The 22,888-nt window shown below is 37.3% G+C and overlaps 1 protein-coding gene across 1 annotated transcript in view; it reads left to right on the forward strand.

Annotated features, from left to right (window-relative positions):
- The window catches only part of PRMT8 (protein arginine methyltransferase 8), a 56,466-nt gene extending 34,190 nt beyond the window's left edge, over positions 1-22,276 (forward strand). The window contains exons 4-10 of the mRNA XM_053970692.1: positions 4,897-4,960; positions 8,093-8,235; positions 8,619-8,706; positions 11,874-11,989; positions 16,500-16,650; positions 18,934-19,055; positions 20,824-22,276. Of these exons, the coding sequence (XP_053826667.1) occupies positions 4,897-4,960; positions 8,093-8,235; positions 8,619-8,706; positions 11,874-11,989; positions 16,500-16,650; positions 18,934-19,055; positions 20,824-20,907 (768 nt within the window). The 3' untranslated portion in view covers positions 20,908-22,276. The remainder of the gene's footprint in view (positions 1-4,896; positions 4,961-8,092; positions 8,236-8,618; positions 8,707-11,873; positions 11,990-16,499; positions 16,651-18,933; positions 19,056-20,823) is intronic.
- Positions 22,277-22,888: the final 612 nt, after the last annotated feature.

A 22,888-nucleotide genomic window follows, 5' to 3' on the forward strand; every position in this document is an offset into this window, starting at 1 on the left:
TTCGTGATTTACCGTTTCATATTTGTCTTGGTTTGAAATTCTACTCTCCAAACTCATCTATGGCTTGGTTTATGGTGACTTCAGTGCAGTTCTGTTGTATTCTATGACTTGCACTATTGCACCTTTTCCAAATGGGGATGTAAGTATCTTTTCAAATGTGGAACCTTTGGTGTTCTGATACATAGTCACATTTCTTCTTGGCTGAAAAAAATGTTAAAGAGACTCACTCCTACTCAGAGGGGTTAAGGGAACTATCTTGCTTTTTAAATTTTCAGGGTCTGCAACTTTGTAGTCTTGGAAATACATTTTCTTAATACACTTTTCCCTGCATATTACAACTCAGCAAATTGTGCAAGAAAGCATGTGCATGTTTTCTGTGCCAACAATAACACTTTTCAGAGGCAGAAGGAAATTATTACCTTAAATACATTGAACTTTAAGAGCATGAATGTGCTGTTCTCTGAAGAGAAGTCATTACAGAGAGCATAGATTTGCTTACTAAGTATATTCAAACTTATTTGTACTGATTCTAAAATGACAAGTGAAGTTTCTTTTTGCTTTGGACTTCTGTTTGCCCTGAAGACACAATGCAACATATAAAAGGGGAAATAGATCCTTTTCCTCAGTGTACTTCAACAAAATTGTTTACTAAAACTTAATTGGGTACATCTGTGCATTTGAAGACACTGATGTTACTAAGTACCCAAACTGTGTGTCTTTATTACTGGTAATGATACGTGAAATGCCATTTCAATTCTCAGGCTTATATTTTCAAAATCCACTGTAACTTCCAAGTATCTCATTTGAATATCAGGCTAGAGTGTGGAACTCTACATAGCTGAAATCAAAAGGTCCTGGAAAAAGTTTTGGAGTTTAAGCCCGAGATAGGCAGCTGGAATGTATTTTCTTGTAAAGCAAGTATTACTTACTAATATGATTTATTATCTCAAAGCCTCAGGGAGGATAAACCAGCAGCTTTCTCTGATGCAGAAATGCAGGTCTCATGCAAAGATGTTGCAGTGCTCTAGAAGTATAAGCATATACAAAATGATGGTGATGTGCTCCCACCTTCCCATCTCTCAGATCCCTGGCCATATGGTCTTCCTCCCTCCCTTGTGTTGGCACTGGTGCTTATCTGATTCTACAGTGAGCCAGCTCACTGGCAGAAAATTCATCAAGTAAAAAAAAAGTAAATACTTTCCTACATTTGTTGTTGTTGTGAGGGTTTTTTGTTTGGGTTTTGCTTTTTTTTTTTCCCTTTGGACTTCTTTAGAGTTCAGGCTTTACCTCAGGACTTTATAAAGCTCAGTGGCAGACCAGTGCCAGCTCACCGATGGACTGTTCATCGCTGAAGCTGGTGGGTGTGCTATCCATGGAACTTAGCTCTCAGAGGAACTCCCTTAGGTGTGAAACTCTTCTGCTACAGCCAAAGAATTTCAAACCTTCTTGTCAGATGAGCTGTCTCACCGTGAACGCTGTACACAGCAAGCTGCAGAGTGGATTTGTGTTGGACAAGCAGCCATTTCAGACCTAGCAGTGACAATCGTATAGTCAAATTGAGAATTTATGGTCATATTTGCCATTGGAAACTGTGAGTGTTCCATTTAAAAAACAAACATTTGCCATGAGTTATTACACAGAGCTGCGATGTTCCAGTTCCTTCTCTACAGTTGAATGTGATTTTTCAAATAGCATGATGTAGGTAGGAACTGTTGACAAATGCAGAATGTTGGTTTCTTGACTACAGAAATCACTCTCCTCTTACTCACACCTTCTCTCTTTGGGTTCAAATTCATCCACTACTCTGTCTGGTTCTTCTTATCCCTTCTTACTTACTGTTGGAACTTATTCCTTGCCACTACCTAAGCCAACAGCTAGAATTATCTATAGGTCTTCAAGAGATGTAAATCATAGAATCATTAACTTAAAGCTGTATCAAGTTGGCCAAGGACATGTCCAGTCCAATTTGGAAAATCTCCAAGCATAGAGACTCTAAATACTCTCTCAGCACCTATTCCAGGCCTACAATCAGCAGGAATTTCCCTTGCCACAACTCAGGATTACTGACTTTTGTCTTGTCCCTGTGCATTTCAGAAAAGAGTTTGACTTTACTTTCTTTGCAAGCCCTTTTAGGATACTTTTAGATTGTTGTTGGATTGGGGGGGGAGGGGTGGAGGGGGAATCTCTTCTACAACCTGAATAGAACCAGACCCCTTCTTTTCTCTTCTTTCTTCACCTGCTCTGAGCCCTAACCCTTGTGGGAGGGTACCAATGTGCCATGCAGTGATGTTCATCTAACAGGGGAGCTGTTGTAAGAAATGTAGAGATAGAATTGACACATACCTCTTGGTGCTTGGGAGGGGTCAGTGAGGGACACAAAAATACATAAAATATCCCTTGAAGCCTTGGTTCATCTGCTGCATTTAGTCTTACAAAATTCAGGACAGTCACTACAGTAGAACTATCTGAATTCCATGGTATTTTCAGATAAACAAGACAGTGCAGGGAAGGAGTTAAACAGACACAGAAAATGAAGGCTAATGTTAGAAGTCAGCTGCTTTGTATAAAAAGGTGGTGATGAGGACACAGCCCAGGGGAAATCTGGGGATCTTGTGACTGTTTCAGTAAGAGATCACAGTAAGTGAGGAGACATTTGCAGCAGTAGATTGAAGACTGAGAAGTAAAATGAAAGCAGAGGTGAATATACACACACAGAACCAGACACAGCTGAAGCAATTCAAGGGTCCATGCTGGGACCACTGCTATTTAAGATCTCCATTAAGGACAATAGATAGTGGGATTGACTTCACCCTCAGCAAGTTTGCAGATGACACAAAACTGCTTTGTGCAGCTGATATACTTGAGGGAAAATAGGACACACAGAGGAATCTTGTCAGGCTTGAGGAGTGGGCCTGTGTGAACCTCGTGATTTTCAACATGGCCAAGAACAGGATCCTTCACTTGAATCAGGGCAATCCTTTGAAGATCTCTTCAAGCTCAAGCCATCCTATGATTCTGTGATTATAAACTCAGGTACAGACTTGTTTTATTGGAGTGTGTGCTTTTCATAAAATCCAAATGCTTTGCAAAATAGGACAGATTTGAGCAGATCATTGACTTGAAAGAAAACTGAGAAAAAAACCTGACAACACCATTTTTCCCTCTATTTCTTCATCTGCAGAATTCAGTTTCATTTTTTCTGAAATGAGTTGCTTTTTAAAATAAAATTAAACCACAGTATAGAGTCCAAGACAAAATGCAGATGAACAGCTTTGGCCACCCCAAAGCAGGTTTATTTTCTGAAATACATATTCCTTCATGAAACATTTAAATGTTGGGGTTTTTTATTCTTTTGCCTCTTTGCATCTGAAGCAGATTTTTGGAAACTTGTTGTCATTCATGAGAGAGAACTTTTTATTTCTTTGCACCTTGTTCTTTAGAAAGTTTGGAAAGCAACCTCCAAACACCTACCTACGCCTGCTTTATTTAAAAACCATCCAAAATGGGCAATGGATTTGAAAATACCAGACAGATGTGAATAAAGACAGGGAAAATTAGTATAATGGCAGTAGACAGGGCATACAGTCTATATGGTTTACAGTAAGGGAAGAACCTGGATGGAGCAAAAGGATGGCCCTCACCCCAAACAATTTCTTTCTTGAACTCTCTGGACTGGCACTCAGGTGTTCCTTTCCACAAGCCAGTTTTGGTTTATGTTCAGGCCATTGAGCCAGACATTTTAGGAATGGTTTACATCCACAGGCAAGCTAAGCAGAATCAATGTGCTCCCATGGGGACTGGGGTTAATATTATGACTGCTATTATGTCTGTTTCATGCACAATATAAAAAGAATAAAGGATTTGTGTGTCCTTGTATCTGCTGTCCTGCCATCTGTGAGTGCTGTCACAGAGGTCAAGCACAATTTAGCTTTTAGAGATTAAATGGGATTCACTGGATATATAAACCACTTCATTAGAGATAATATAGTTCTATTTGACATTCCCACAGGGGAATTAGGGAGACAAGGATTATGCAAAGTAGTATCGTCTGTTTAATGCCAAATTTGGAAGAGGTAAATTAGGAACTGATTCACTGACTACAAGCAACTTTGGCCTTCATGATTTTCAAGGGGCAGAAAACCCAGAGAGATTCATGGAATGTAGTTTTTCTCTAAAAGATATTAAAGTTCATTGCAAACATGCTTTTATGCTAGTACATAGGTTTTACCAAGTTTAAGGGCAAATCTAAAGGATTCACTCTGTAATTATCTTCCTAGAAAAAGCACAGAACTGGTCAGAGAAAAAGCCATGCATATCTGGATGTTCTTTTAAATAGAAAATCTCAGTCCTTTCTTATATGCTAAATGACTGCATTCTTTTGGAATAGCAGCTTTTCTAAAGAATATAGATTTTTCACATAGAAAACAATTGCTTCTTGGCATAGATCGGTATTGGCATATTTTAATTTTACTATTATTCACAAAGTTTGAATGTATTTTGTTTTAAAATACATATGGAAATGTAGCATCATCCTAATTCATTCAATTCAGCAGATTTTTGTGGGGGAGAAGGCAATATTCTAAAGTATCAGGAATAAATTAAATATAGTTAATAATGTACATTTTGTAGGTAGAACCTCTTTTTTCACATTTCAATAATTTTAAAAGCAATCTTTTCCACAAGAGCCACTTTAACTCAGACACAGACTACAATTTAAATATTAAAGTATCATTAATTATGATCCTCCCCACAGGTTTTATTTACTCCTTATCAATGGTTACATGCTCTGTAGAGTCTTTGCTGCCTTCAGTAAATAATTTTCATTCACATAGCTGAGCTCTCTAATAGATAAATTGCTCTTTATCTTGCTTTTCTTTTTTTTCCTTTTTTTCCTAGATTGAATGCTCAAGTATATCTGACTACTCAGAAAAAATTATCAAGGCCAACCACTTGGACAACAGTAAGACATATATAATTTTTTTTTCCAGGAAAAAGAGAAGATAACAATTTTGCTTTTTCTGATTAATTTATGTTGTGTTTTACATGTAAATGGTAGTTTTGCAGAATTTACTCATGTACATACAAAACTAAACACCTCTTTCTAGGCACTACAACAATTCCTCACAGGAATTACTGTCACTTCTGTATTTATCAGAGACAAAAAAAGGAAATAGAACTGATCAATGGGAAGTTTGGTTTAGCAAAGCAGAAGGAAGACCTTTTATTAGAACTGAACTTATCAAATTAATTCTGCCATTAGAATTCCACCTTCTCTCTTAAACAGAATAGAAATACAAACACACATACTGTCATTCAAATTGAAATAAGATTTAAAGCAAAATTTTTTCACTAAGTTTTCTGACTCCCCACTTTAAGAAAATACGTTTTTCAAAACCTTTTCAAAACACACACACAAATGAAAATGTTTGAATCTTAAAATAAAAATATCACATAAAACTTCTTTTTTGATTAAAAAGAAAGCTGATGAAATTTCCAAGTACATGGAAACTCTAAATTGAAAAAAAAACCCACAAAAAAAAAAAAAAACACAAAAAACAAAAACCTAGATGTAACCACAAGCTACTGAAAACCCTTAGCACAAAATAGTCCCCAACAAGTTCTATTTCATGCTTTCAGTCCTCCTCCAAATCACAGCACTCAAGATATCTTTGTAACAACCTAAAAAATCAGTCTTTTTTTAACTGAGGCCATGAGACATCTCCTGTTTAGAAGTGCTTTTTTTGTGAAGAGCTTGCCTTTGCTGCAGAGCAGGTCATGGCTGGGCTGTACCAATGCCCCCACTGTCGGCTGTGTCTGCGCTGGTGCTCTGCCCACACATGCGCAGGAATGGGTTTCTGTTCCGGTTCAGATCTGCTCTAATTTTTATTGCTGTCACTGGCAGTTTGTGACTAACCCCGAGCTCTCTGGGAGGAATGTTTATTGTACACCACGGGCATTCAAGTGTTGTGGTGTGAAACAGCAGTGATGTGGGATACAAGGGGCCAGCCAGTATATGCAGCTCTTGGTTCAGGAAAAGAAGGAAGCAAAGGACCAGAAAATACTCTTTCCACAGTAGGGATAAGGCACTAAAGCAGTGAGGTGTGACCTCTGTGGTTGTCCTGAACCTTGGATGCAGAGGCTGTGTTTTCCCAGAACGGCTTTCATTCACTAGAGACAAAAATAGCACACTGCAAATCAATTTGTGTTTGGATTTCCAGCAGCAGGAATTGTGTGTGAAGGGACCATTGTCAGAATAAATTAGAAGGTTCCAGTGTTCTCCAGAAGGTGCAGAAGGTTTTTATCTCTGGTTTTTCCTCCCGTTTCAGCAAGGAGAAAGTCAGTGGGAAACTGTGGAGGCAGAAGCAGAGCCCCCTCCCTTTGGGAGGAGGCTTGGCAGGTGAGGTTCAGCAGTCTGCCTGACTGCAGTTTGGTCTGTAAACTGCACACCTGAACCAACACTTACACTTTCACACTCCACACTGACCCACATTTACTTCTATTTTAATGCAGCCAGGTACTGAGCCAAAGGATCTTGTTGCTCATGGAAATTTTCCTTTCCCACCCCCCCACCCCCAAATTTTTTGAGCAATGCAGAATCAGCAAAAGGGGCTGAACCAAGGGAAAACCCACTGCTTCCAGAACAGATACATGCAATCCATTGGGGGACAGCACGATCTGTCTCCACATGATGCATTATGAAGTGAAGGGAGGTGGGAGGAACCAGTGCTGCTGCTGCTGCTTACACTGTGACTCTTCTAGGCGTAAAGAGGGGGCTTCAAAGTCAGGTGTGTCACTCTCTTAGCAGCTGTCAACAGTGCTAAAATTAATTCCAAAATAATTGGGGCAGTGAAAGTTCTTGGGAGAAAAGAGAACCAAAGATAACTCATGGTTGGAGCTTATAGACATGAAGAGTCTTCAGTATAACAAAAGATGAACTGTTGAATTACTAATTGTCAAAGAAATTAGTTTAAATAATGGCAAAAAGAATTCTGCTCTTTTCCAGTCAGGTTGCTCTTATCAGCTGATACTTTGTGATACCAGTCTGAGTCAGAGTGTTCCAAATTTCTTAAGGGACCAGTCTGGATTAAAAATTTGCTATGCAAATAAAGTTTCCACATCTGGTTAGAGTAATACTAGTACTGCATGTATTTGGGAAAGACAAAACCTCCTTTTCCCTGGGCTGAGTTCTAAAAATCACTCAACCCTCACTTTCACATTCAGCCAGCTAACCTAGTTATAGCTAAATTATATTAAATTAAATTAAATCACCTTCATTTTTCTGAAACTGAATGTTGACCATTTAATCAATAAAAACTGCTACCATTAAAAATTACCATTAATTAAAAGTAGTGGAGTAATCTTAGTAATGGAAAGTAGAATATTCACCTTATTCCTAAGTTTCAAGTGCATCTGTTACCTTTTCAAGGAAGAATCCAGAACCATGGGACTTTATTCACTGCAACAAACAATAAAAACATGAGAGAAACACACACTGAAAATTATTTAGCACAAGCTGAAAATACATTTGTAAATAGGATTTTTTTTTTTTTTTTTTTTTTTGAGCAGGAATGATTGGTGACTTGTGTAGTGGTCCTAAAACAAAATTATTTGTTACAACTTAACTAAATATGGCCCAACATTCAAACATTAGTGTACAAACCTGCAGGGATGTTTAAGGCTTCTAAGTGTATTCTTTGCTATACTTGGATACACTATACTATATCAGCTATACTAGTCAATGATCTAGAAATCTGCCAAATTCCAAAGGGCATTTTAAAATGAGATTATACAGGTAACCAGGTAAGGCCTGTTTTTCTGTTGTTTTTAGACATGGTGGGTTTTGTTTGTTTGGCCTTTGGATTTTGGGTTGGTGTTTTTTCTTTTTATACTGATACTAAAAATTCTATTTATTATACGTACTCTGAATAGTTTTTCAAAAGTGTGAAATGCATTGAGTCACATGGAGTCATGCTTTATGGACAGGCATTCAAGAAGAGAATCGTATTGAAAAGGTCAGCCTGACATTCACCAGTAAGGATCTTAGTCAGGTGTTTTATTATGTGAAACGTATTTCTTTGGATTCTCTTTTCAGTAATCACAATATTTAAAGGTAAAGTGGAAGAAGTTGAATTACCTGTGGATCAAGTAGACATCATCATCAGCGAGTGGATGGGTTACTGTCTGTTCTATGAGTCAATGTTAAACACAGTCATCTTCGCACGAGACAAGTGGCTGGTAGGTGCTCTGCATGTCGTGCTCCTTGCTGGAGCAGTCACCATTTATTTTCTGACTGCAAGCTTTCCCTTCCCTACTGTCGCCATAACGAGACACGGTCACATCTCCAAGTGCCATTTCTTAGGCTTTAACGAGGAGATAACAAAGGGAACCTCAGTGAAAGAGCTTTGCTTTTGATTAAGTGCTGGCCGGCCAAGTTTGCCTAGACACTGTCTAATGACATTGCCGCAGGCTGCAAAGTTAGAGCTGGTGTGCAAATCTGAAGGAAAACAATAAAGGCATGCAAGGGGTGCTTGTCTGGTTTTTGTATGTGCAGTTCAAAATGTGATGTCTTTGTCAGGTGAATAGATTACGAGATCCATTTCCCCACAATTCATCAACAGAAACCTGGAGGGCTAATGTTTCCAGACCGAGCTGCTTTGTACGTGGTAGCAATTGAAGACAGACAGTACAAGGACTTCAAAATTCACTGTGAGTAAGCACCTGCCAGTAACACTTTCTGTGGTTATTTCCCTAAAATCTTTCATTTCCAGTAGCCTACTCTGATCTCTTTGCAGGCCAGAATTCCAGTATGAATGTGAACTCTGAGAAAATGTTGGTCTGTTGATAAATTCAGGAAATTTGCAGTAATTTAAAGTGCACAAAGGAGAGATGCATGTATAAACTGATGAAGACTTTGCCTAGAGTTATATTAATGCCTTTAGCTATATTTAAAATGTGGATTAAATGAGATTTAGTTTTGTTGTTGTTTTGATAAAGACATAATCCATCATAACAGCCACAAAGCCCAGTAATATTATTTTACCCCTTAGGTCCTTATTTTTGTTTTTAACATAACAAAAACATAAAAGCAGTAAGATGCGAATTAATTGTACATGTGAAGAAATAAACCTAGAAAAAAATTATATCTCCATGATAGCCTGTCAAAAAGAAAAAATTCCACAACATGTATATCTTTTTAAAAAACATTTTATGCAAGAATTTTTAAATTAAAAATAAGGATCAGAAATTTAAATTTTACTTATATGTTCAACAAGGGTTTTAATTTGGGGTTTTTTAATACTTCATAGATGCATAAAATTGACTTTTCCTTTGCTTTTAAAATGTTAGAAGAGTTTCCTTGGTGATATCATTGAATAACTGGTGTTGTTAGTGACATCTACAAGTGACCTAGTCCAGGCTCCTGCTGTGCTCAAATTAACAAGTTTTACATTATTTCATTCTTCTTTTCCTTGCAACATTTTTTGATTTTATTTATTTTTCAGAGCTGGGCAGTTTCACTTAAAGGTATTTTCCATTATGGAAAAAAAAAGAACCACAAAATTCCTAAGCAGATTTATTAACCAAAGATATATGTGAAAATTTGGGTTAGATTAGTGGGTTCAGACCATCTTTAAATAAAAATGCCTAACTCCTCATTCCTTGACTCTCACCTCCTCCCAGAAAAGAAGGCTTGGTGTTTTTGTAATCAAATTCAGTGCTAATACACAGAACTGCCAGTTGGTCAAAATTGCTATTTTGGGTCAAAAGCAAGCCCAGTGCAGTGGGGCGGTGACAAGAAGTCTCTGTAAGTGCCAGGGAGGATTATATCTGCTCCTCTAGCACAGCCTACATTTTTCTCCTCAGCTATGTGATGACCTTGACAGTTAAACTCCTTATAAAATGTACAGATTCAAAAGGATGTATGAGGTATCCGTTCTGTACAGAAATCAGAGCCATTTTGGCCTAAAATCTTTCATTTTGCTTTTGAACTCCTTCCTTTCTAGACCTTGAGTCTTTTTCTTTTCTCACAGACAATACATCTGTTTTCAAATTGTTTCATTTTGAGCCATGTGAAAAAATGTACAAAGACATTTTTCCCTCTTCTAAAATGTTGTTTTCCATTAAGACGCTTACTTTTCAGATTTCACCTCTCATTTCCCTTCCCCCCCTTACTTTATATACCTTATATACCTCTGTGTCCTCAGTTATTTCCATCCCACTATCTATCTGCACTACCACCTTGTCTTTTCTTTCCATTTATAAATCCTTGATGGTGCTCCTTACCTTCCAATTTTTCATCTTTTTCTGTCTTAAGGAGTCTTGCCTTCATATGTGGTGCGGGGCTGAGCATTTTAAAGGGCGTTCAAGAACCATTATATTGATAAAGAAATAATGCAATAAGAGGTTTTTAAAAAAATCTAACTTCTGATTTTTTTAACTGTAGATTAGTGCCACAGAGTACTACTACAGTCAATTACTCTGATTTACTGCAAAATATAAAACATATAATTTTATTTTTTACCTCCCATGCCAGCTCTCTGCCTAAGACAGATTAGGCCACATATTTCAAACGTATCCCATGTGGGCTGAGGTGCAGTAAATTATGGAGGCCCCAAAAATAAGTAAAAAATTAATAAGTTGTTTCTTCAGGTTTCCTAGTTAATTTTTTTTGAGTAATCACATAAAAATATAGGACTTTTTTTAATGTAATCTGGAGTTCTCAAATGCTCATGATGCCTGAAACAAAAGTTTCAGCTCCCTGAAATGTTGAGAAACTCGCAACCCAATAAAGAGATAATAAAGAGATATCAAATAATCGTTCGTGTCCATGTTTTTTCCAATTTAGGAATATGCAGATTTTTATATCACTTGACATTTTCAGTCATTCTCTTCTGGAAACCCCAGTAGCTCAAATGCTATGCTCTGAAAAAAATGAGACATTTCAAATATGCTCACAAATGCGTTTATCTGTTTACTTTGTTTTTTGTTCAAGCCATTTTTAAAATACTCCCAGTATTCAGTTTATATTTTGAGATGAAGCACTGAATGGACCTTGACTTACATGCTTCATAAGACTTAAGATTTCACTTGTTTGAAGGTTCTTGTTTTCACTTTGTTAAGCAACCTTAAAAGCAAAGCCAGTGTACTTCTCCATTTTTTAATGTACTCATTTTGTGCAAAAAATCCTCAACATGATAAGAAGCATCTATTGGAACAATCAGAGGAACAATTCAAATACAGAGGATTGGCATGGCTTTTAAATCTCTTCAAAGTGAACCTTCTGCTTTTCTGCCATGATGTATGTGCAATTTAAACTTGGAGTCCCAACTATAGAAACACACCTACAATTCTACTCCTGCTAGTAATTTACTTGCTGAAACTAAAACTACTTAAATAAACAAAAGAGCTTGTAAACTGCCAATTGAGTGGCAATCTATGAGAGGGAAAAAAAAAAAAGAACCAAAACAAAACAAAAACCAAACAAACAAACAAACAAAAACAAAAACAAAAAACAAACAAACAAAAAAAAAAAAAACCCTAGTGCTCAGCCTGACATCAGATGATTTTGGGCAACAATCACAAGCCTCTAAAGCCACAAAAATCATTGACAAATCTCATATAAAGCAGTTTTGGAGACACCAAAAAATAAGTACCACTTGTTCAAAGATGTACTTTGAGGGTTTATTTTGCCAGAACTGCATGATCTGTAAAATGGCAATGATGACATAGACAGCTGGGGCAGGGAGCAAAGAGCTGAAGGGGACATCTGAAAATTAGGGGATGGTAGAAATTCTTTCAAAAGAAAAATGCTTTGAGAAACAAAAAATATTTTCTATTATTGCTGCTAACCTTGCCAAATCCATTTGCACTGACAGGGTGGGAGAATGTGTACGGCTTTGACATGACCTGTATTAGGGATGTTGCCATGAAGGAGCCCTTGGTGGACATAGTAGATCCAAAGCAAGTGGTGACCAACGCCTGCTTAATAAAGGTTTGCTAATTCTGAATATACTTCATTGACTGTTGACAGCTAACTGCAGGGTTCTTTTGGGACCTGCTGCTTATGTTTTGGTACTGTCTTTGCATGCTTTGAAGCAGCTGCAGAAGCCATCATTGCAGAACGCTGCCACACTAAGAAGGAAAATTGTGCAGTTTTAAATTAGCCAGTTCTTGCATGTTTCACACGCTCAATGCTGTCACGTGACCTGAGCACGAACACTGATACCTTGATTTCTCACAGAATTCCCAAAAGCAAGATGCTCCTTGTGTCTCTACTCATCTGGTTACATCTGCAGGTTGTAACTCAAGATTCTTAGAAATTTTACATGTGCAAATAGTGGATGAAGAGAGACGTGGTATATTTAGATATGAATTTGAATTGCCCTGCCTTTTTGCCAATTACTGATTGAGTGCTGCTGAGGAGAAGGGGTAAATGATTCTGTTTGCAGTAAGAAAGTCTGAAGCATCAGTTCTGAACTGATGATCAAATAAATAATTAACTCCAGAACAAGTGATCAGAATTTGATCTCAATTTTTTTTCTCTAACTTCCTAATTCTTAGCCTTATATAGAATGTAACTGTTCTCTCTCAGCCCAAACATCTGCACTCAGAGGTTAACTGGTACCCTGCTCTACATGAGAAAGGTCACTAAACCCTGTTCACAAGATCATGTTAACAATGAAGGATCCGCCTGCAGGAACACTTGAAAGCTCTAAAATCTCCTTCATGTGAAGGAATCCTCCTCGTGTAGGACAACTGTCCTGGACAAGGCTGTCTGCATCAATAGTAGTGGTACTACCAGGTCCATGAAGCCAAGAGCTCATTTATCCCAAAGAATCAGTTCTAACTTTTCCCTTTCACTTTTTGCCAGTGAAAAACACAGCATTAAATATTCCCGTATGCAAAAGGGAAAGCCATGCCTCCAGTCTGCAAAACCTTTACTGAAAGCAGCAAAAAGGAACAGAAGCAGAAACTCTGCATGAGTACGTATGCATGCACAGTCCATCTGCACTGAGGGGAACACATGGCTGTGCCTGAAAACAGCCTCAACCAGGGCAATTTGAAATTGCAGCACACACAAAAGAAATAGCTATTTAGGCTCCATGAAATATGTCCAGAGAGAAAGAGATCAGGGAGCAAAATGGGTTGGCTGCTCTGGAATAAAAAGCTGTACACCCTTAATTGAAGTGCAAATCCAACGCTTTATTTAGAAGGTCTTTGAAAGTAATTTGGTTTAAGATGACAGAAAACAATTTCAAAGTGTTTCTATTCATGTTTTATATTTAGTTTTGACATCTTTTGTCCATAAACTGAATGGTGCTGTACCATGTAGAGGCACCATGAGAGCAAAGCAGGTAATAAGTACGCAAGCACAAACCACCCTCCATTCCAGAATCAGTCAGTAATCTCACAAACTGATCACTAAGCAAAGAGAAAATTGTCAATGAAAAGCATGAAGGAGGGAGATTTATCTTCAAGATAGCAATATGGAAGCAGGAAAAACAGACTCTGTAGTTATTTATTTTTTAATTTAATTTAATTTTGCACATGGTTTATTTATATAAAATGCATTTCTTTCCTCCTGAAAATATTTGTGAATTCAGAGAATAATATTAGCCTAAGAAAACATTTGCGAATAAACAAAGCCATAATGTTTAATTATTCAAATGTTTTATTACAGCACTTTTGCATAGCACAGCTTGTTCATATTAGATTCACAGAGGGATTTCTAGGGTTGTATTCAACCCAAAGCCAGCTAATTTAGGGTGCCTACCAGATGAGTCTGGGTTCTCTCTACATTAGTCAGTGGATGGACCAGTCACTAGATACATTCCTCAGAGACCAGTCAGAGTCTTGTGCTTCTGCAGTTATTTCAATTCCCAGTTTAGATGCTCTGAACGGTTCTACAAAATCAGCAAAATAAGACATCAACTGTGCATGCTGTGTAGCCACGGCACTTATCTGACATGCTGGAGACTTGAGTAAAATTTCCTCTTTTTTACTCCTCAGAAACTGGATGTAACCCAAGTCCTGAATGCTTTAAGGAACTTTAGGCACTGGACCACAGGTGCATTAGGGGTGGTGCATGCAGGGAATGTGGCATCCTCTCTGCTGTGAGAGCCATTCTCTTTTGCATGATCTCTTAAATACATCTGAGGGGCACAGGAATCGTCCTGCCAAATAGGAGTCCTGTGTGTAACTTCCACAGCAAATCAGCCAGGGAGACTAGTGAGAATAAAGCATCTTAAAACCACCAGAATCAATAAGTGAATTCAGGAATAAGTGTACTGGGAGCCTACTGCTTTCAGCAGCATTGCCAAAAAATATGGGAAAGTTTGTTTCATACTTAGTAAAACAGTTGTGTTTTCTTCTCTGATCCAAAAAACAAACAAACAAACAAAAGACAATAAATAACTCCACCAAACCTGGACATCCACTGAGATTTGCATGTTTCGTTTATTTCCATGCTCACAAAATCCTAGTTGAGTAACCTGACTGTCTGGGAAGGAGATCAGGAAAGAGATGCCATGGCACTCTAGAAGCAACTTTAACTCCAATTTCTATAATTTGTCTCCTGTGCAGTTAGCTGTAATGAGTGTTGCCATTTTATATAAGAATATATAGTTGCCAGAGTACAATTCAAAGAGATCACCAAAACCAGACTTGGCCTTTCTCAGAATTATATTAATTAATAAAAATCACCCCACTTTTGTCTCCTACCATGCGTTGTAAAAAAGCTATGTTTCTGTCCTTAAAAAAGGACTGCAAAAGTGACCAACAGTTTATTCAGGATATCTGTTTAATATTTTTGAGAAATTTCTACTGACTTCTCTAATGAAAATATTTCTTAGTGCTTTTGATTCCACTTTGCCCTGCACAGCCAACACAGCTCAGAGAGAGGGAGCTAGCTTCCTTTTATGTCCCTCACCACTAGACTTAATTCCCAATTTCCCCACAGTGAGATCACTAAAAAGACACCAAAAATTACAGAAGTCTGCAGCTATCACACACCAGTCCAGTTTAGCTTGGCAAAGCAAATTTTGCAGGCTGGTATGGAACTCTGCCAGGAGACCTCAGAAGTTCTCATTCCTACCATGCTTTTTTCTTACCCTCTTTTGAGGGGGAAAAACCAAAGACATTTTGAGGTTATCACAGCTTTAAATGACCAGTTATATGCATAGGTCACATAGGATAAACACTAGTGCCTCAGAGTGTCGTTGCAATGCAGTAGAATAATTTTCATTATGGTTAAGTTGTTCTTGAACAATAATGGTAACCAGACAGGCCAAAGCTATGGCTTGCTTAAAGCATCTCCCCATAAGTTTTCTAAGTCTCAGAAACACATGTGTGGTCCATGCATACACTTCAGTAACTGAAATATGGCTGCATCTTTCCATGTCTCTTTTTGCAGTTTTACCTTAGATTACAGAAGGCAATTTCTACAAGAGCCCTCTAGTGTGCCCTAAAAGAGGCTAAAAGAGCTCTCTGATGGGCAGTCTAGACTCTGCTCTCCATTTTGCAGTGCAAGTCTTAAGAAGTGCTAGTGAGGTCAGACACACAATTCCTGACTTCAGCTGGTAGAGTAGAGAAAATCAGGATTTCTGCCTACAAAAATTCTGTTTCCCTATATGCATGAGCAATAAGGGTACCAGAGCAATGAGAATGAGTAATGAAGGTACCAGAAAGTGCATAGGAAACATTTCCCACAGCATTAGAATAGTACTTCAGACTTACCATCCTCCCTATCATCACTACAACTTTTAGAAACAACCTAGATAAAAGCAGTATGTAGCTGGGAAAATCAGATCCATCTGAAAAATACAGTTTAAGCCTTGAACAGTGAGATTTAAATATTAATGGAAGTAAACAAACCTGAAGACTACATCATCCTTTCCAACTACTGCAATCAAACCATAGTATGATTGACATAATTTGTTTCTGTCTTGTTCAAGAGCAAGATCCCTGTGCTCACTGTTTGGAATCAGTTACCTGACACAGGACTAGAAAGCATCACCATCAAAATCTCGTGCCTCAAATGTTTTGAGTGCTTGACACAGTTAAATTGCTTTCCTTTCCAGAGATGCAAAACCAAATAAGGTTATTTTTATTAAAAACCCAGCTCTGGCATCTTTCCCCATCCTGACAGTCCCTGATGATAAAAGGTCTTTGAACTGGACCTGTATCTCCATTTCAACATCTACCTGTATTTATCAGAGCACCTTTTTACCCTGATTTTCCCCAGCTCCTACAGCCCTTCCCTGCCATTCCCAAGAACACACGCTCTTCAGTGAGTGTCCTCTCTGTCAGCTTGGTCAGATAACTGCATCATTTGCTCATGATTTGATATATTAGAATATACCTCTGATTTCTTACAGTGTTAAAAAGCTGCCAGTCACCTTTGTGTCTGATCATTAAATGAAATACTAAAGTACTTCATTTAACACTTACCTGACAGTCACAGACATCTGCGTGTAAATGTAATTTCTGTCTCCTCAAAACAGGAAGTAGATATTTATACAGTGAAGACTGAAGAATTGGAATTTACTTCTGCATTCTGCCTCCAAATTCAACGCAATGATTACATTCATGCCTTGGTCACCTATTTTAATATTGAATTTACAAAGTGCCACAAGAAGATGGGATTTTCTACAGGTAATCTGTATTTCTTTTAATTTCATTTCTGTTGCCATCAGTCTATCAGTGCTGCTGATTAGATGGTAGGGGAAGGTTTAATGTACCACCACATTTGACTTACAGTGAATAAAACTATTGTAATTTTGGGGGAGGTGAGCAGGATGGGGAAAGGACAACTGCTTACAGGAATTCTGTGGAAAGAGAGGCAGAATTTCATAATGGCTATCAATCTTAGAGCTCAGCGGGAATTACAACCTGTGAATTTGTGTCCCTCACCAGTTATATCTAAGTCCTGTGTCAAGTTTCTCAGATTAGACAGAGAATTATTAGCCCAGAGAGAAATAGCAGCTCTGCATTCTAGTTTTCCCTAAATCCAAAACCCAACAAAGCTTGCCCCAGAGTCTAGAACAAAACTACCACTTTTTCCAAGCTATAAAAACACACATAGTGATTATGTGAGCTGCCTCTAACAACCAAGATGTGAAATTCTGCCTTGACTTGGTGAGCAGATATTTAAAGGAATAACTCCATTCCCTTAAGGCATTGTTTACCAGACTGAATAAACCAGAGAGTCTTGCAATAAATGCAAAAATCTCATCCTGTAGACAGCCTTTGTGTAGACAGAAGGGTGAAGTGCTTCTCTGTCTCTGTTCAGTTTATCATTATAAGGTAGGTGCAGAAGAATTACTCCATAAAAAGGTTGTTTGGCCATCTGCTGCTGAAGGTCACCACTGTCTAGAAGACTGGTAAAGATTCTCACCTGGTGTCTGTCTGTTGGCGAAGCTGCACTGAATTCAGTAAAATACACCCATTTGTAGGACATGTCAAAATGCTGCTTCATTGATATCTATTTTTATAAATTATGAATAAGTGTGTAATTTGGGGTGGACATGGAGACCTGGGCTTGCATTACACACAGCCCCTGTTGTTGAGGCACAAGTTTCCATTTATGCCAGACTTTTCTAAGGAACGTGGCCCTACAGAGGGACATGTGCACAACTACATGGGTATGTACAAGGCAGCAGTTATGATTTAGAATATAAATTCAATTTCATTTTGGTCAAACATGTTTTCAGTTAGAAATTTTATGCAGCCATGTCCAAATAGTAAACAGTCTGGATCAGAACTCCTACAAGAAGATATCTCATTTAACAATTGGGATTAACAGTGATTAAAACTGTCTGGACACATAGACAGAAATTATCTGGTAAAATCCTTTTCCTTTCGATGATACCAATTTGCTAGCACAGTTTCTGAAAAAAAAGTTGGTTTATATAGGTCTTCTGAGTCTAGAATTTTAGAAAAGAGTTAAAAATTCCTGTCTTGCCAGTTTTTTTAAAAAGCATCAGTATTAGCCCAGTCACAAAAAAATTCCAAATTCAAGTAATTTTTTGAAACATTGATGTTGAAATGAAATAAAATCATTATTTTATTAAAGTGTTAATAATGATACCATACAGTGACCTCATGTGACTGGGGGATACAAATAGAAGAAAAATAAATTTATCAGAGGCTTTTTTTTTGCCAGGTTAGGAAGTCTTTGAGCTCCTACAGCTATTCTTAGGTTCCTAGATGCTCTTGACTGCAGGAATTGTAGGAACAAGAAGTGACCAATACAAGTTCAATAGGCACTGCTCAAAGATTGGAATTTAAATCAGAAATAGGACCAAAGAAGTAAATTAAAAGCCAGAAATAGCAAAGGGTCATCAAAGTGATTCTGCTAAGCAAGACTAGAAATTAATTTAGACCAGTTTCCATCTCTGGCAAATTGCCCAAAATGCCTTTTAATAGTCCCAAAAGACATCAAGGTGCTAGTGCCCTTTCATCCATTCTATCCTCCTGGAAACTATAAAATTTGCTGCTTTGGGATCACTAGTCAAATGTTTCATTTGCAACACAGTGATTAATAATTTTTGATGTACCTTTCCTTCATGCTTTTGTATCATTGTTTTTTGAACTAATTTAGATTTCTGAAATTCAAAGCACTTAGTGGTAAAGGTTTTCCCAATTTGAACATGTGTGGGTTGAAAGAAAAGCATAAAAATGTGCCTATCTTGCCCTGTAAGCCCTTTTGTGGAATCTTTCTTGCTGGGTGTGATTAATATCTGACATATACCAGTAAAAATTAGAAGACAACTCACAGACAGGCAATAGAAATTTGTTGTAAAGTATATTTGCTAGTATAGGACATAAAGCTTTCTATGAAAAGAAAGGATTTTTCCCAATTGTTTCCAAGTCATAATTTGATTTGCAAGGCATTTAAGAAATTTCAATAAGTGATACCCATGTATATATTTTTAGCACCTGATGCTCCTTATACTCACTGGAAGCAAACTGTCTTCTACTTGGAGGACTATTTAACTGTGAGACGAGGAGAAGAAATCTATGGGACTATATCCATGAAACCAAATGCAAAAAATGTGGTAAGTCAGCATCCCTGATCCTAATTCCATCTCTACTGATCACAAACCATGATCACCAATAAGGAAAATGCATAGGACTAAAACAATGAGTGTGCTAAAGGCATTCATGTTTATTAGTAAGAGCTCCACTCACAGCCTCACCGAAGCTGATGACAGCAGTAGTAAAGCAGTGCTAATGTTACAGAAGTCAGCCTGCAAGCAGGCTAGCATGGGAAGGGAGAAAGGATTCAAATACATCACTCAGTCAGCTGCCCTCTGCAATCAGCTTTACTCACATTTTGTGATGCAAGCAGGCAAGGGGTTTTTCACAGTGTCAGTGAAATCAGTGGAAAGATCCCTTCTGCCAATACAGGATGATCAAAAGTAAGTACTTCAGTTCCACATCTATGGGCACTGAGTGATTTGCCACTCAGCGCCCAAGAACAGTCCAACAGGAAATTAAGTAACACATTTCAGAGCTTGTATGAACTCACTAATTGAGTGAAAGGGTTGTTTAAAAATTGTGCCTTTCCATAGAAAACACAGATGCTTTATTTAAGACTAAAGCTAAAGCATGATGGATATCACACTACCATGACTGCTGAAAACTTTCTCAATTTCTCTGCTATGGGCTGAATCCCCCTAGCACTTCTTTTAACTGGTAAGGAGACTGTGAGACATGGTGTGATAGATAACCTATGGCTGGGTAGAACAAGACATGAGAATTATAGCTTCTGGGAGAAACACCGGACCATTTTCTGCCAAACATCTTGAGCAGTATCTCTTAATTTTCTATTACAGTAAACAGCAGTTAAAATAACCTATTATCCATCTATGCAGTTGTTGTAATTGTTGAAAAATTGCATTTGTTAACTGCAACAAATTTTAACATTTCATTGTCTTCCCTTTTTTCATTGCTTTTCCATTTTTATACCAAACACAGATTCGATATGGTGGTGTTGATACAGAGGAAGAAATAAACACAAAATAAACTTGGCATTAAAACAAACACATTCATCCCTGAGGCTACTTGCTGCAAGAGGAAAAAAATATGTTTCCCCACCCTTATGTCATCCTAGGGGGACTGGAATATTTTCTTTTGGTTTAAATGTATCAATTTTCATTAAGGAGAAAAGTGAATAAAATATCTCAAATTTGTTTGCACAGCAGTAAGCACCTGAATGCAGATTTGGGTGCTAAAATAAATGTGCTCTTGATAGTTGTCGTATGACAGAGAGACCACCTCGGTTCGAAAGGATTTGCTAGTGCTTTGTTCCTCTGAAGCATGAAGTTTTTCAAAAGCTTGCATAGACACAGCTTCCTTCTGTAGGGCTGTGTAGTGCCTCTTCCCTAAAAACATGTCATTATAAGATAAAAAATGACTGTATAATGGGAAGTTTACTAGGTCTATTCTGGAACAACCCCTAGTGGGAAAGCCCTTTAGCCTAAATTAAGAGCATCTCAATGGGGGGTACCCTACAAAAATTTTCATAGGATACATATGATAACAGCATTTCAGAAGCTTTCTGAACCAGGAAATAACTAGACCATTAAATCCACCTCTGGAAGCGTATAGAAATATTACCTAAGCACAGATTGTATGGTGAATGCTATTAAACATCTTACAGCCTGCTTTCTCAGTGTTAGCACCATTTAAAACCAAAAGAAGTTAGAAATCACCACAGGAATCTCTTGAATGTGCTGGTTGTTTCAACCCAAGCAATGATAACTGAATTAATACACTAAACTTATGGTCTTACTTACATGTTGCATTTAAATCTTTTTACAGCGTGACCTGGATTTCACAGTAGACTTGGATTTTAAAGGACAGCTATGTGAAATGTCAGTATCTAATGACTACAAAATGCGTTAGCAAGAAACCTCTCAGAGAGACGAAAAGGAGAATTTTATCAAGTCTTGAACTGCTGAGCTTCAAGCTAGGAACAACTGTTCACAAGATTCTTATATTAAATACTAGAATGTTTACTCTGATGGAGGGTGGTAACCTGATCTTTCTTGCAGATAGTACAGGGGGCTGGGATCCCACTGTGAATGTACAGTATACAGAACTGTAGCTTTTGTTAAATATAGGAAAAAAAAAATAAGCAACAGTCTTGAGTGTTCTGGTTAACTTTAGGATGGCAGAAGATGCATATACAAATTGCATTACTTACTGTGAATTTCTGGTTCTTCCAAGCTTTGCATGTTAAAGATGATTAGGGCAGTTTTCTCACTATGAAAGACTACTACAGCACATTACTGTGATAGTATTACTGGACTTATATTCAATATAAATGAATATATATATTGTACATGAGGAAAAAAAAAGTCACTTCATAATAGGAATTTTTTGTGATTATTAAATTCTCATTACGCAGTTATGGAAAGATAATGATGTTACCTCTGGCGCTACTCTAGGTAGTGATATATTCCATTAACTGTCCAATGTTATAGCTTTGGTAAATATTCCATGCAAAGTGTAGATAAGAGCTGGGCATTTACAGGAAGTTCAACAACTATATTTTTGAATGTCCTCTGAAAATGTGGACCATTAGTTTTGAAATTCACCTTCACAACTGGATGTCTGTCAGAGCTTTAAAAAACTAGCTTTTTATCCTTGAAAATATTCTGTTGTGAGTTTTTATAGCTGGATTTTGCATGAGACTTTCAGAAATCAGACACCTAGTATTTAAATGTGATGAATGCAAAGTCTCTGAAATGGTGGATAATTCATGCTTCTTGGCCATGTCATATTTTAGTTCTTTGCAAAATTCTTAATACAAAATAATTTTTAAAAAATAGGAATTAGTGTTACCTTTTGGTGATGTTTTAGATAAGTTTTAAATTGCAAATACTATTCTCAAGAGTGCAGTAATTTGCAGGAGCAAGTTAATGTCTTTAAAAAAAAAATGTTGATGGCTTCTGATATTACTAAGATGTCTGTAGCTTTCCCGCCCCCTTGAGTCCCTTGTTTTTCGTACAAAATCTCCTGCTTATTGTTAAAATATTAAGTGCTTATAATTCCTCATATGTGTGTATCAGGTCTTTTTACTATATGAATATGAGCCATTTAACCACATGTAATTCCTCAACAACTGCATCACCAGTCCTATTGACACATTTTCCAGTCTGCCTGGCATTAGGCACTAAATCATGTTCTATCTTGTACTGGATAAAACTGACTAGTTTTTTGCCTAAAAATATTTTTAATCACCTGCAAATAAAGCATACTTGAAGATGTATTTTGCCAGTATTTGTCAACTTCTCGCTTTTTAGAAACCTATTTCTATTGATTTTCCCTCCACAGAAACTGTACAGTGCCTCCATTTTCTTATGGTCTAAAGAATATGATCTGGGGATTCTATCAAATGGTATCTATGTAGAGTGAAATTAAACTGTAATTCAGCAGTAAAAGATACTGTTTGCAGTTTGATTCATCACTGTTGTTTTAAAGCTTCTTTCATATTTTTGGATTGAGGATGAACAACTTACCTTACAAAATCAAGTTTATCTGTGAAATATTGCTGTCATTTTCAAGGAATGAGTTCAGCTACTCTTTCAGTAATGGACTGGGAAAAAAACATCTACAAGTCCCTTTCTAGTAACACTTCTGTGATTCTAGGAATTTAAGGTAAGGAAATCTACCAGAGTTTTTCTCAGGCCCTCCATTTATATAAAAATCTACTCAAACCATGTTTTCATCTTCGTCTTTGCCACTAATCACTGAGGTGACTATTACTGAAAGAGGAAAGACTCTTACTTTGTTTGCCTAAATTATACTTTGAAAGCACTTCAAACCATCCACTTTTCTACCCACAACGTGAATATGTAATAATTTTAATATTAAAAGAATA

This window comes from Vidua macroura, chromosome 2 (genome assembly GCF_024509145.1).
Source record: "Vidua macroura isolate BioBank_ID:100142 chromosome 2, ASM2450914v1, whole genome shotgun sequence".
Classification (NCBI taxonomy): Eukaryota; Metazoa; Chordata; class Aves; order Passeriformes; family Viduidae; genus Vidua; species Vidua macroura.